The sequence below is a fragment of the Polypterus senegalus genome, chromosome 10 (genome assembly GCF_016835505.1).
Source record: "Polypterus senegalus isolate Bchr_013 chromosome 10, ASM1683550v1, whole genome shotgun sequence".
In the NCBI taxonomy this organism is placed as follows: domain Eukaryota; kingdom Metazoa; phylum Chordata; class Cladistia; order Polypteriformes; family Polypteridae; genus Polypterus; species Polypterus senegalus.
The window spans coordinates 141,579,300-141,593,970 of NC_053163.1; the positions used below are offsets into that span (position 1 = coordinate 141,579,300).

The window sequence follows — 14,671 nt, forward strand, 5'->3', positions numbered from 1 at the left end:
GGTATTGGCCTAGCGCGCAGATTGTTGACACACAAATAAGCTTGGCCTACACTGTCAATGGAGATTGCGTGGCTCTGTGCTTGGTATGAAACACCTGAACTCAAGCATTTAGAGAGGTGCCCACCATACCACGTAGTATAATTCTAAGAAATATTGTCGCTGAAACATAGAAAAGGAGATCATAAAAGTTGATCACAAAAAACGAAGAGGAGATCTTCAACGAACAAGATAAATGTAAATATTATCTGAAGCAAAAGAGCCGCATTAGTCAGAAACCATTGGCGCTATTCGAAGAGAGGGACCCATCTGAAAGGTGGGCGGTGTGACCTCCTTGTTAACACTGTTACCAGTTTATCCACACCTCTGAAAACAATTGTGCAATATGCTGGTGTTCACTGTTGAAAGGCACTATATAAATTAAAGATTTATTGTTTGATAACACAGACAGGAGAAACAACTTAAGGAAACTCCAGTCTCCTCTCTGTGAAAGTGGAAATAGACAACAGTTGGCAATGCAGTGTAGAGAACTTTATTAACAGTCTTTCTTTAATTTATTTTAAACTTCATTAAATTGCAAGCTTTAGCACATTTTTGGCTTTGATAGCAGGGTGTGATGGGAAACAAGAAAATGTCGAGGAATATAAAAGCAGCCGGAGGCCTTGTTTTTAAATGTCCACTGAATTCCACCGAATCACCTGTGGTTTGACTGTTTTCCCGATGCCCTCCTCGAGGGTACAGCTCTAAGGCCTGCCATTGTGTTGGAGTCAGCGGGCACTCCTACCCTAAACTGCTCTCCTCCGCTGGTAGCAAAGCTTTAACACTTTGTTTTCTTCTCTCTTTGTCATGCAAATTGTGCAGGTAATGGGCCATTTGGGTTGAGTATATTAAAAGCTTCACTGGGGCGAACATTCTAAGCAACCAAAAGCAAGAAACAGCAAGTTTGTGTCTAGCAGGCAGTGTGGCCCAGTCGGCGTAATGGGGCAGATCACAGATTCATGTTCCACTCATGTCATTTCCTCTGTCTGACCCTGTCACGTAACCTGCTGGCACTTCAAACAGAAAAAAAATATCCATTCACGTACCGATGTTCACCTCAAAGGGTGCTACAAAATCAAGACTGGTAGAAGTACGTCATCATGGTAGGCATAGAAGAGCAACTCTTGTGGACTGATGTGAAGGTCCCATACTGTCCAGACAGTTGAGGCTTATCCTAAGTGATGGACTTGGAGGTTGGGTAGCCCACTTATTTTTGACCATGAACGGCCAAATCTCCAATATAATCATGCCGGTTCCCATTCCCTTTAAGAACAGAAATCCACATCTCCTGAAAGTCCTTGAACCAACCTTTGTAGAAAAAAAAAAAATGCCACTTGGAGCTTGCAGGCCTCGTGTGGCTTCTCCTCTGGGCGTCAGCTAGCGGGTTTTATTTCCCTCTGTTGTTTTAAAAATGAATTTGTCCCATTGGAGGGTGAAAGTATTTCCTTTGAGGCTGTGCGCCTTGTGGCCACTGTGCTTGGAGGATTCATGCCCACTCGTCTTATGCCCATGTTCAGTATGCTTCTTATAGTCAGTACTCTTTGAACTTTCTTTTCCACTCCTCTCAAGTCCGTGTTCACCATGCTTCACATGGTCACCATCCTTTCCGCTCTTCTCATGTCCATGTTTATGATGCTTCTTGTAATCGGTACTCTTTGAGGTATCTTTTTCAGTCTTTTGTCCATGTTCATCATGCCTCCTATAGTCACTGCCCTTTGTGATGTCCTTCCCAGTCTTCTCATGTCTATGTTCACCATGCTTCCTATGGTCATTAATCTTTGAGTGTTCCTTTACGCTCTTCTCATGTCCATGTTCATGGTGCTTCTTGTGGTCACTACTCTTTGAGGTGTCCTTTCCAGTTTTCTCATGTCCATGTTCACCATGCTTCCTATGGTCACTACTCTTTGAGCTTTCCTTTCCACTCTTTTCATGCCTATGTTCAATATGCATCTTATGGTCACTTTTCTTTAAGGTTTCCTTTCCACTCTTCTCATGTTCGTGTTCAATGTGTTTCCTTTGGTCACTGATTTTTGAAATCTTCTCATGCTTCTGTTTGATGTCCTTCTTGGTATGCGTTGTCTTCAGGTGATCATCTCCTTTCTTTTCATGTCCATGTACACGCTTTATGTGATTTTCACTCTTGGCCCTATCTTGTCCACTCTTCTTTTCTTTGTGTTCTTTCTTCCCTTTATGATCAATGCTTCTCTCCCTGTCCTGTCCCAGTTTGCGCCTCTCTTTGTGATCAGCCCTCTTGTCCTCTTCCGTGCGTCCGTCTCTTTTCTTGTCCTTGAGTATCTTGGATGGTTTGGCTTGCCTTTTTTCCAGCTTCAGTGCTGTGTCCTTTTTTTCTTTTTGAGGCTTCTGGATTCTTTCTTCTTGAGGCCTTGTCGTGGTCCTCTCTTTTTGGGGCTTTCCCTCCTTATCCATTCTGCCTTTGTGTTTGTCCCTTTCTACCTCTCCACCTTTAGCTCGCCTTGACACTAATTTCCTTCTTCTACGAGTAGCACCATCTGTATCACCCCTTTCTTCCACTTCAGGTACCCATGACCACCAGACCAAGTTATCGAAGAATGATGTCTGTACCTATGAAGAATAAATGATAATGAAGAGTGATGGTATAGTAGTTGTTTTACACACAGCTGAAAATTCGAGGGAATTTTGTGGGTGGTCAGATGGCTATAAGCCTAACAACTAGAAAACCTGCAGAGCTTTTACCGGTGAAAGCCAATAAAAGTGTGACTGTAAATTATGCAAATAAAATCTCACCTCATCTGAGCTGGTCTCTTCCACTTCTCCGCTGTCAAACCAGACTGGCACTTCAGGTTCTTGCTCAATTTCAAGCTCCAGCTTGGCTTGTGAAACTTCATTGTCTACAAAAACCATGTCTGAAAAGAAGCAGGAACAGTGTCATGGGAAAATGGCAGTATGAAGCTGAGATGGCAATGCTTGTCAAAACTTGTAATCTGTGCCCCTGCCTCCTTTCTCCCTTGCCTAGATTTAGTGGAGGTGGGTTTTACGGTGACAGATAGTCATATGGTGGGACCAATCCTGAAATTGACACTACCATGTCCTGTATAGGGCCTAAAATATTGAAGAATTACCAACTAAAATTGCATTTAACTGATTTTTGCATATTAAATCACGGTGTATTAATAAATAGCCAAGTCTGTTCAAAGGGACAGTAAAGTCATTTTTAGGTGGCCACGTCCCAATGACGCGCATTACTTTAACTGCCAGCTCTAATCTTTGTGAGGCTGAATGGGCCCAGTGATGCAGTGTCGTCCCTTCCAAATTCGTTTCTGCCTTCCACTGGATGCTACAAAGACAGGCTACAATCTCTGTGATCCTAAACTGGATTGAGTGGCTTAGATAACAAATGGCCGCCTTTCATGAATGTGAGATTCAAATTTTTCTCAACCATCACGAGAAACCACATGGGTTTGTTAATACAAAATATGTCATTTTTGGCAGGACTGCTTCCACCTCCAGGCGTAGATATTGTCAAGTGGGGGGTCAACATTTTTTCCAAACTGCTGACAAAATGCACTCTTTAAAATAACGTTGCCACAATCACTGTTCAGAGTAATGCCATAGGGGAACCATTTTTAGTTTAATTTTGTGCACATGTAATTGTGTTATTATAGAAAAATGTATTGCCATCAAGTTCATGAGTTAATTCAAGTGAGCCATAGGCTCCCAAAATCGCAGAATCTCTCGCTTTTACTTGCAGTTCTTTTTAGTCTAATGCTTGCTCCATCTTATTTAACCATAGGCAGTAAGGAATTCCACTGTGTGCCACTAGATGTTGCTGTATAAATCCCTACACTTGCACTTGTAGAACTGCATTCGCCACAAAGTATTTGATGGTATATACAAAGCAAAATATATCATAATAAATTCTTTATATGGATTATGTATTGTCCTGTAATATTTTTCATGTTATGTGTATACATTGATACCTTGTTGCAATGTTTTCATCTGTTTGCCTTATTAAGGCCTGTAGTAACACATTTCTCATAGCCTGAATTAATCCGAGATTATCTTTGAAACAATGATGCTTCATTTCTGGATTCTGCATTCTGGGAGCTCAACATGCACAAAACTTGTTTATGAAGAAATGGATTTATCTCACTCATACCCACTCATACCCATATAGTGCCTGCTGTCTCTCATGATGCCACTGACTGACATTAACATTTACTTCATTTTCTCCTGCCACTGTTGTTGATGGCCTGCCATATATTAGGTTATCTTTTATTATGGTGGAATTCTTCAGGCCATCTCTTAACTGTGGCGCATGAAATGGCAAGTCCTGGTAGACATTGACCTGGCAAGAATGAATCTCTGAACACACATTGTTCTCTAGCATTAGAAAGTCAGTAATACCTAATTTCTTGCATAATACTTAATATTCCAGATTTCAGCATCGATGTTGACTCGGCGTAGAAAAAAGAAACGTACTTTATACAGATTTTTGGGTTGAAGCCCCTCCTGTCTTGAAATGTCCTGATCCTATTTGAATGTGTTTCCTATTCGTGCAATACTCGGACATTTTTGGAAGAATTTATTTAACAATACTTCAGCAAAAACCCTGTTCAATTTGCACTTTGAGAGCATATGATTGGATTACTTGATATGTGGATTAAGTGACATGTGTAACGCTCCATGTACTTTTTGGTATTTGAAATTTCATTTCTGAAGCAAAAATGAAAGGAATTTTCAGATTTTGAATTTTGATTAGAGAATAAAATGAGGGAAAATAAGGTATTTTTTAATTCTATGGTAACAAATCCATCCATCCGTCAATTATCCAAACCGCTATATCCTAACTACAAGGTCATGGGGGTCTGCTGGAGCCAATCTCAGCCAACACAGGGTGCAAGGCAGGAAACAGACCCCGGGTAGGGCGCCAGCCCACCGTAGTATGGTAACAAACAGCAGTCATAAACTTAAAATTACACACACTTTTCTGGATTTAGTTGTGATTCAAATAATGAAAGTGTAATAGGTGAAAAACAACAAAACAGACACATTTTCGTTGTCTGAAAGCAGAAGTACTTCTTCTTCTGTGTGATTTTTGACAACACTTGCGAACAGTCCTCCTCACAACACATCGATCGACGGCCTTGAAGTTACACTGGCATCAGCAGAGGATGTAAAAGAGTGACACTCCGGGATGAGGACGTGACTGCAGAAAAACGGAGCTGCATCTTTCAGAGCAAAATACAAGCTTTGCAAACTTGATGCAGCAGTTCTTTTATGAACGTTATTGTTGTTACTTACTGTGAAATAAATAAAGGGCATGTTCTCGTTTCTTAATTTTTTTCCTTTTGTTCTTTCGCACATCAGAAAAGAAAAATGCATTTGTTTTGTGTTTTTCATTTTTCCCTTTTAAGTTGAAAATCAAATAAGTGTCCCTTTCTTTGTTAAATGATATTTTCTGAAACAAAATTTCAAATACCAAAAATTACACGGACCTGTAACATTACGTTTCAATGTTATTTCTCTATAGACGCTCATTTTGTCAGAAACTTTATTTCTGTTCTCCATGAAAACACGAGATTTAAGTTTTTCTTGACAATCACGACAAACCATGTGGGTTTGTTGTACAAAATGTGTACTTTTGGGCTGGACTGCTTCCACCTCCAGGCCTAGACACTGTCAAAAAAGACGACGTTATCGAATGGGGGTCAACATTTTTTGCACCTTGTTGACAAAATGCACTCTTTAAAATAAAGCTGCCACAATGGTTCTTCAGAATAATGCCATAGGGGAACCAGTTTCGGTTCTCAAACGAACCACCTCCTACATGATGGTGCCAGAAAGATCCTTTATTTATTTAGCTCCTTAACAGGCTCCTTAAAGTAAATAACCGTGAACAGATGGTAACAGACTTTTGAAATACCAATGGCATTCCTGCTGCAATACAATAGCACGGGCCAAGTTCAGGTTTTGTCAAAATGTGAGTGTCCTGCTAGGCAGCCTACGATACATTCAAGATTTCCGGTTTCTTCTGCATATTAGGAAGTTTTTCAAAGCACAAACAATCCTTCCCAGAATGAAACGGTGCCATGTCAGTAGTTCTACACAGAAACGCACGACCCAGTAAAGAACCATAACATGTTATTAGTAAAGAGCCAGCATTTTTAAGAGTGTGGTTACTCAAGTCACCTGAAAGCCATTCTTCTTCTGCCTCAAAAACGGTTGCGCCAGCTGCTTTTTCTTTTTTACATCTTGACAGCTCCCCTTAATATCGTAACAAGCACCGGCTACCTTTCTGTCACAGCCCTCTCCATTATTAAGGCCTCAAAGAAGCCTCAGACCCCCTGTGATTTCAACTCCGCCTTGTGTGTTCTGCCGTTAGAATGGAAAGTCGAGTCAAAGAGCCAGACTGCCAAGGACCAGGAAAAGAAGCCACAAGTCAAGTCTTTTCAGTGTGCCACGGGTGAAAAAGCTGAACTTGAAGCCAAGTAAACCTAATCAGATGGCTAAGCGGAATTTGTAGGTGAAAATAAAGTTGAAATTCATTGCCCTAAAATGTTAGAAAGTCTAGAAAATCTAACACGCCAAGAGTTTTGTTCGAGCTACACTTAGACAAAAAGGAGACCAGCGTTGGGGAACATTACTTTTAAAAGTAACTTCGATACTGGACATTACTCATTACTTGCAAAAAAGATGGATCTAAATATGTTACCCAGTTACTTATTATAAACACAGTGTGTTACTTTTGTGTGACACTCCCTTCTTTTTTATGAAAAACTGCATTTTACTGCTCAGCACTTGTTGTTAAATCTTAAACTCATGAGGCTGATCAGAAGCACAGCCTTACTGTATTTGAACATTGTGCCATCTTATATAATACGCTACCGTGGCTGTTTGTTTGGCTGTACAGGATTTTAAATCACCTGCAGCTCGCAAACCGTTTGACCTATTGACCTGAAATTTGGTACACGTATACTACGTGACGTCTACTGCTCGCTTTCAGGGCGATGTTTGACCTCCAAGGTTATTCCTCTTTTTATTTTTATTTTATTGTAGAATCAAGCCTTGGCAGAGGCCAGCAGGGTGGGCATGCAGTGCATGCGTATGGGCATTGTTCTCATCCTTACCACCTTCGCCGTCACTTCCCCTACCTCTTCATATCTTCAATCATTCTTGAGGCAGATTAAGTGAAAAATTAAAGGAATTGCAACACAAACACTGACTTAATCAGTTTTAACGTGAAAAGATGCCGACGATAGAAGAGTAGAAGCAGACCGCTAGGGTGGAGAAAAGAAGAGCTGCTCAGGAAGCAGCAAGCGCATCAACCTCTGAGCAAACGAATGGTACACGTACAGAGAAAGAGGAGGAAAACTATAAGTCAAGTGTGATAAAGTGCATTGTACCGTTACTGGTATCTTATAAATACTGTACAGGGTGGTCCAGATCTAAATATGCAGATCCAGATTGTCTGGATGACTTTGATTTATGCGGGGACGATTCCAGTTCGGCACAAAGACGATTCTTCATGTCGTCAGTTTGCACACTTCTCGATGGTCCGGGATTTTTTGGGTGATTTTCTATGTAATAATCTTAAGTTATAGCGTAATGAAAATTACATAGTTAGATCTGGACCACCCTATAGTGCCCCGGTTCTGGACCAGAGAAGGACACGCTCTTCATGTGGCCAAGTCCCCTTGAGTAGCGTGGAGATGGAGGGTGGTGACACAGACACAACGTCCTCAGCTGCTAATGCCCCTTGCCTTACACGTGGTGCTGCTGGGATGATCAGCGACTCACTTTGACCTCAAAGCCTCATTCAAACTTAGCGCAGTCTGTGACTTGTGACGCTCCCTTCAACAGGAACATTGATATTCGTCTAGTCAACAGCTGACAGTGTTTGGCCAGTGTCGCATACCTAATACAACAGAGGAAGTTAAGACCGCTGAAAGGAGAAGGTGGAGTGTCAGACCCATTAACCAAAAGCAGCAATGGGAGGTTGAGTATAATATTCTCATAAGCAGGAGACCTACGTGATGAACAGATGCACTTCAGATATTTTTGAGCGTCTTTGATGACTGTCATATTTAGCCCATCCATCATTGTGGTACACACGTAACCATCCTCTCCTCGAAATTCATCATTTAAGATGCATCATCATCGCATAGTTAGAAAAACTAAGCACAACGCGTGTGAGGAGGTGTGTAAGTGTGTTTGATGTCATTTTTGTTGTGCGGCCCTTATGAGCACCTTGGACACATCAAGTATAAACCAGGCTTTACTCGGACAACCACAGGTAACTTCTTTGCAAAAACTGTCAATTCTTCTACAAAATAATGCAGAACACATATCTGTTATACAGGCATTTTTACTTCAAGAAAATAGATATTGTGTTATATTACTCACAATTTTAAAAAGTAATCTGACTGCATAAGGCACCTTACTTTTAATGTGTTATCCTCAACATTGATAGCCACTGATAAATAACGTCATAAGGCAATGCTGTACTCTTGCTACAACAAAAAGAAACAAAATGGCAACAATCCAGGTCAGGTCAGGTCAGGTTGGGGAGCATACACTGGTACAGCGCGTTGCTGCACCCACCACGTGACAAAACAACCCCCAGGCAGACACGCGGTCCAGTCGCACCCTCCTGAAATGACCCTCCATCTGTGGCAGCCAGGTGGGCTGGTCCAGCCTCTCGGGTCTGCAACCACGAGGATCCTGTGCGCCGGACCACCCTCAGGGAATCACACCACATGGCCGTAGTGCCGCAACTGACACTCCCTCACAACGCAGATAATGTGCCTCATTCAGGGCTCCATTAAAATGGCAGTATGAAATATCACAACAATAATGAAAAACAATTGTAAAACATAAAACGGTGCAAACTAAAATATGAAGGAGTCCAGATATGTAAATATTTTGCTCAATAAGCTCACGAGTTATTAGTTTGAATTTTAGTTCAATACAAGGACATTTGGACCTTGACTGCCACTGTTTAATCCTCAGGTTCCCTTTGTGGTCCGCATTGCTACCTCACTGTTGCTACACACAGAATCAATGCCCATCTGTGGTTCTCTTTCAAATGATTGTAAATGTTCCTCTTGCCACTGGATCTATTTTTTCCCTCCCATCCCGCAGACACTAATGTGTGGGTACATTTGAGTTTTCTTGTGCTTGCTTGTTAGGGTGACTCAGCTGTTTCACATTATTTGCTACCAGGCGGCAGTGACCTGTATCACCAAATAGAGGACAAAAGGAGTATGCAAAGAGGACGGTGAAGGTACGAAATGTACAATGCACCAGAAACTCTTACCTGGCACCTGGCATATGAATGAAATTTAAAGCCACACTCATTTATGCCCAATGGCTCAAATTGAAGCTGTTCTCTCAGTGTGAGGGTACAAAGATGGCGAGAGAACTTATACATCTGCTGGTCTTATAGCTTTACTTGATGGTGTCTTTCATCTTAAAGATGGTGTGCACCACTCCACTGGAGTTCATTGACTTTACTTTCAAGGTGTACAGTAATAGGATCAACCATTGTGCAACAAATCTAAACCTGTTTTTCACAGGGAGAAATGATAAGGCGGGCGGCACGGTGGCACAGTGGGTAGCGCTGCTGCCTCGCAGTTAGGAGACGCTTCCCTGGTCCTCCCTGCGTGGAGTTTGCATGTTCTCCTCGTGTCTGTGTGGGTTTCCTTCGGGTGCTCCGGTTTCCTCCCACAGTCCAAAGACATGCCGGTTAGGTGGATTGGCGATTCTAAATTGGCCCTAGTGTGTGCATGGTGTGTGGGTGTGTTTGTGTGTGTCCTGTGGTGGGTTGGCACCCTGCCTGGGATTGGTTCCTGCCTTGTGCCCTGTGTTGGCTGGGATTGGCTTCAGCAGACCCTTGTGACCCTATGTTCGGATTCAGCAGGTTGGAAAATCGATGGATGGATGGAAATGATAAGGCTCACCATGTAACATCTGGCAGCCGGCTGTGATGAGCACAACGATGAGAGCCACGAGGAGGCATCGGTTGAGTGTGATCCCATTCCAGGGTGCTTCTTCACTGCTTGTCACTGACTTTCTCACAGTCTTCTCCAGGGCAGCTGCAGCAGAAAGATAATTTTTAGATTGTGTCATTTGACTACCTGCACAACAGAGAAATATGCAAGATGAAGATGAAGAACTTTGGTCTCCAGGTGAAATGTCCAGCTACCCCAAGACATCCCATCTCCTCCCACTATAATGTAGACTCCAGGGGTCTCTCAATGCTTTGAACTCGTGTCTCCAGTGCTACCTGACTTTGGTTTCTCCTTTATAGGACTTGATTCAGGAGGCCTTTTCTTTTTCTCTTCCTCCACGGTCCCTTTTGGGTCCTAAAACAAAAAGGAGTCCATGGTGACACAGGATATTGGGTATCTCTACCTGTGTTCTTCATTAGCTGCTTTATGAATGTAAAGTTTGTCCATTCAGTTCTGAATTACAGTAATAAACAGAGAAGTTCACAGCAGCCTGGACACCCCCTTATCCCGAGGACCATCTGTCATGTCTCCCATAAAAGAGGGCAAACATTGAAAAATGGAGATGATCAGGAGAGGAAACGTCAAAGAAATACACGCAAACAACCGTTGCCAGCAGTCAGTCCTACCTTTCATCAAAGGCCTAAAAGCAAATCAAAAAATATACAAAAGAAAAATCCTAAAAAAAAGATCACACATCGGTTTCTTTGAATGTATCCGCAAACTCGGATGAGGAGGAAGTATCTGTCATGACCTTTATCGCCATAACCCTGGAAGTCATCAGCTGTGCATTTCTGGCTCGTTTGCCTACCAAGATGGCAACTCTACAAAACTCTAAAATGGCATCAGAAAAGGACACACAAATTTCAAAACAATCTTGGAAAGAACTTCCACCTTCATTAAACAACAAGTGTCTGCGTATCTGTGTGTCTGTCAGGTTGCTACTGTATATCTCTGTTATAAGCCATTTAGTATGGGGTTCTTAAAAGCAGTTCCAAAGTTTGTGATGTGCCATCTGATGGAGTGAAAAATGCAATGTATTTTATTACTACTGTACATGCTGAACAAAACAGATTCCAATAGAATGTGCTGCAAACATTAGCACTGAATACGTGGAGATCTTCATTGATTACTTAGATTTCTGTAACCTGTCTTAGATGGGTAGCACAGCTAGTTTAGCAAGAAAGCAATAACAGAATTGACTTCTATGACCCCAAAAACTATTTACATAGCAAGATGAAACAAAACAGGTTCAAAAATGTTAAAAAATGAAGAAAGAATATGAATCATAACACCAGCCTGGTCTCTTCCAATCTTGAGTGCCTGGACACACACAAACTCATGGAGTCGCTCAAATGAAAGGCGATCATTGAATCCATCGGGCTCATTTGATAGCTTGATGGTTGTCTTTATGGATTACTGGTAAGTGAAGCTCTGAGGTGCTGCTCCTCATCTGGATGGCCATTTCTTTACAAGAACAACTATCGGAAGCCTGGTAGATCATAGTCATGATAGTCACCTGAATTGTTAACTCCCACTTAAGACCCTCAACATCTATCTTCTAAACCAGGGGTCCCCAACTCCAGTCTTGGAGGACCACAGTGGCTGCAGGTTTTCATTCTAACCCTTTTCTTAATTAGTGACCCGTTTTAACTGCTAATTAACTTCTATTGAATTCATTTTATTTGACTTGCTCTTGAAGACTCAGACCCCTTAATTGTTTTTTTTTTCCTTAATTAGCAGCCAAACAATAATGAGATATAAAATGAACCAAAACATGACCAGCAAACTGTGTCGATCATACAATATCTGAAAATAAACAAAGGTGAAGGTCTCAGGGATGCTGATCTGCTCAGGTCACCAAAACATTTTAACAGCGCTCTTAGAAAAGAGAAAATCAACAATTTTGGAAATGTCTGCTATTGCACAATGAGAGCAGCAACAAGCCATGGAATTAAAAAGCGAGTTTAATTAACAACACGAATCTGAACCTGATTAAGCAACTGGTTGGAGTGAAATTGGTTGGAGTTTGAGGCCCTGGCTTAAATGATCTTCTGTTGTGTTCTCACTCACTCCACATTTGATTTCTGTTTGGATGCCATTTAAGGAAAGAAATGAAGTAATTCAGAGGAATACATCTTAAAAAAAACAAGTCAATTAAAATGAATACAAAAGAAGTTAACAGCAAAAACAGGTCACTAATTAAGAAAAGGGTTAGAATGAAAACCTGCAGCCACTGGGACCCTCCAGGACCGGAGTTGGGGACCCCTGCTCTAAACCCACTATTATCCTGAGCAGGATTTGGGGGAGCCTCAGGACTTGCGATGACAAAATTATTGACCTAAATCAGTGTTTCCCAACCTCGGTCCTGGGGACCCCCTGAGGCTGCAGGTTTTTGTTCCAACCAACTTCCTAATCAGTGACCACACCTGATAACTCTGAGCTCATTTAATTAGCTGGCATTTTTTTTTTCTTTTATTCCACATTCAGCAAAGCACAGCAGCATGATTTTTACATTTATAAGACATTTAGAAATATTTCTGCTTTTGCTATAGATTCAAATTCTTAACTCTCTTTTGTTGATTTCGTTATACTTTTCTTTTTCTCTGTGCAGTTTTTCCCCTTCGTTGTATCTTATTAATGACAGTAAAAAAACGAGCAGAGCGGACACCCAGGCAAACAAGACTGAATAATCAAAGGCATCAGAGCCACTAATTAGTAAATAATGGATTAATTAAACAAAAGTACAAAAGTAGAATGAAAATCAAGATGAAAATACTGTTAAAAAGAAAAAAAGACATTACAGTAATCTTTCCTCGATCGCTGGGATTGCGTTCCAGACCCCCCCGCGATAGGTGAAAATCCGCGAAGTAGAAACCATATGTTTGTGTGGTTATTTTTATATATTTTAAGCCCTTATAAACTCTCCCACCCTGTTAACATTATTAGAGCCCTCTAGAAATGAAATAACACCCTTTAGTCAAACGTTTAAACTGTGCTCCATGACAAGACAGAGATGACAGTTCTTTCTCACAATTAAAAGAAAGCAAACATATCTTATCTATAAAGGAGCGCCGTCAGGAGCAGATAATGTCAGAGAGAGCGCTCGCTAAGAAAAGCAAACAATCAAAAAATCAATACATGCTTTTAAGTATACAGAAGCACCGCGATAAAGCGGCATTTTGTAGAGGAGCGTCCGTGTCCTCTGTGCAAACAGCCCCTCTGCTCACACCCCCTCCATCAGGCAGGCAGGCAGGCAGGCAGGCAGGCAGAGAGAGTGAGAAAGATAGAGAGAAGCAAACAAGCGCCACGCGGGAAGCATATCTTATAGCATTGAGGAGTTTTAGTTAATATGTAATACGTGCTCTGATTGGGTAGCTTCTAAGCCATCCGCCAATAGCATCCCTTGTATGAAATCAACTGGGCAATCAAACTGAGGAAGCATGTAACCTAAATTAAAAGACCCATTGTCCGCAGAAAGCGGCGAACCAGCGAAAAATCTGTGATATATATTTATATGTGCTTACATTTAAAATCCGCGATAGAGTGAAGCCGCGAAAGTCGAAGCGCGATATAGCGAGGTGTATTCCTATATAACTGCTTGGTACATTTTAGTATTTCTTTCTTTAGCAAACTTAGTTTTCTAATTCCTATATTGTTCCCTAAACACAGAACGTGGGAAATAACACATCACTTAATTAGCCCAGGAGTCCAATGAAAAACAGAAGCTGGTGGGAACAAAAACCTGCAGCCATAGTGGGTCCCCAGGACCGAGTTTGGGAAACACTGACCTAAATGGTGGTCATCCTAAAATACATAACCCCGGAAGGAAGTGTGTCTGTCTTTCTTCAATAGGACAACAAACTGCCTTAGAAACACAGTATAAGAAACACCTCAAAAAGAATTTAGAGACTTGAACTTTGCTTTTCCCGGCAGCTGTTTTGATGTTGAGGTGCGGGTTATTCTGACTTTACTTAATGACCTTCTCTTGCTTCGCGATCCATCAAAAAGCCCCTCTGAATGTGTTAATATCTCTGCCACTCTCAGTGTAATTCCTAGCACTTGCAGATGCAAAGGTGCAGGAACACCAGAAGCCACCTGAGAGACCTCTTGACTGTTGTCTCCAGGGCAAATGGAAGTCCATCCCTGATCCCCGAAGTGATCTTATGATGTGGTGTAAAGCCTCCTCACAGCCAGGGGCCTGTGGAGTGGAGAGAAGGGAGTAGGAAAGGAAGATGGACCTGAGGGTAGAAAGGGAGGCACTTTGGTGTGGTAGTGTGTGGGTGCAAATGGGTCAACCACCACTGCTGATAGATTATGTTAATATATTATCTCTGCAGCTCATCTAAGATGGGTTGATGTCTTAAGCAACCAATGTAGTCCTCAGCGTTAACGTTTGCAGTGTGTATGTCAATCTTAAAGGCCATTTGGAATGGAATTTGTAAAAGGAGTGTTAATGTTTGTGATGTGCCATCTGTTGGAATGACAGAGACACAGCAACCAGACAGACACACAGATAGACAGACACTTGTCCTCTTATTAAGGTGGAAAGACGAGACTTGTGTGTATTGTTGATGAACTTTGCGTCTGTTTTCATTTCAGCGTGTGGAGAGTTACCCTGAAGGTTCCCTCCTGTCACTTTATAT

At 41.7% G+C, this 14,671-nt stretch overlaps 1 protein-coding gene across 1 annotated transcript in view; it reads right to left on the reverse strand.

The window, feature by feature from the left end:
* Positions 1–506: 506 nt before the first annotated feature.
* LOC120537739 (high mobility group nucleosome-binding domain-containing protein 5) overlaps positions 507–14,671 on the reverse strand; it is a 38,294-nt gene continuing 24,129 nt past the window's right edge. The window contains exons 4-7 of the mRNA XM_039766904.1: positions 10,304–10,382; positions 9,978–10,112; positions 2,803–2,921; positions 507–2,619 (exon numbers count right to left, since the gene is read on the reverse strand). Of these exons, the coding sequence (XP_039622838.1) occupies positions 1,414–2,619; positions 2,803–2,921; positions 9,978–10,112; positions 10,304–10,382 (1,539 nt within the window). The 3' untranslated portion in view covers positions 507–1,413. The remainder of the gene's footprint in view (positions 2,620–2,802; positions 2,922–9,977; positions 10,113–10,303; positions 10,383–14,671) is intronic.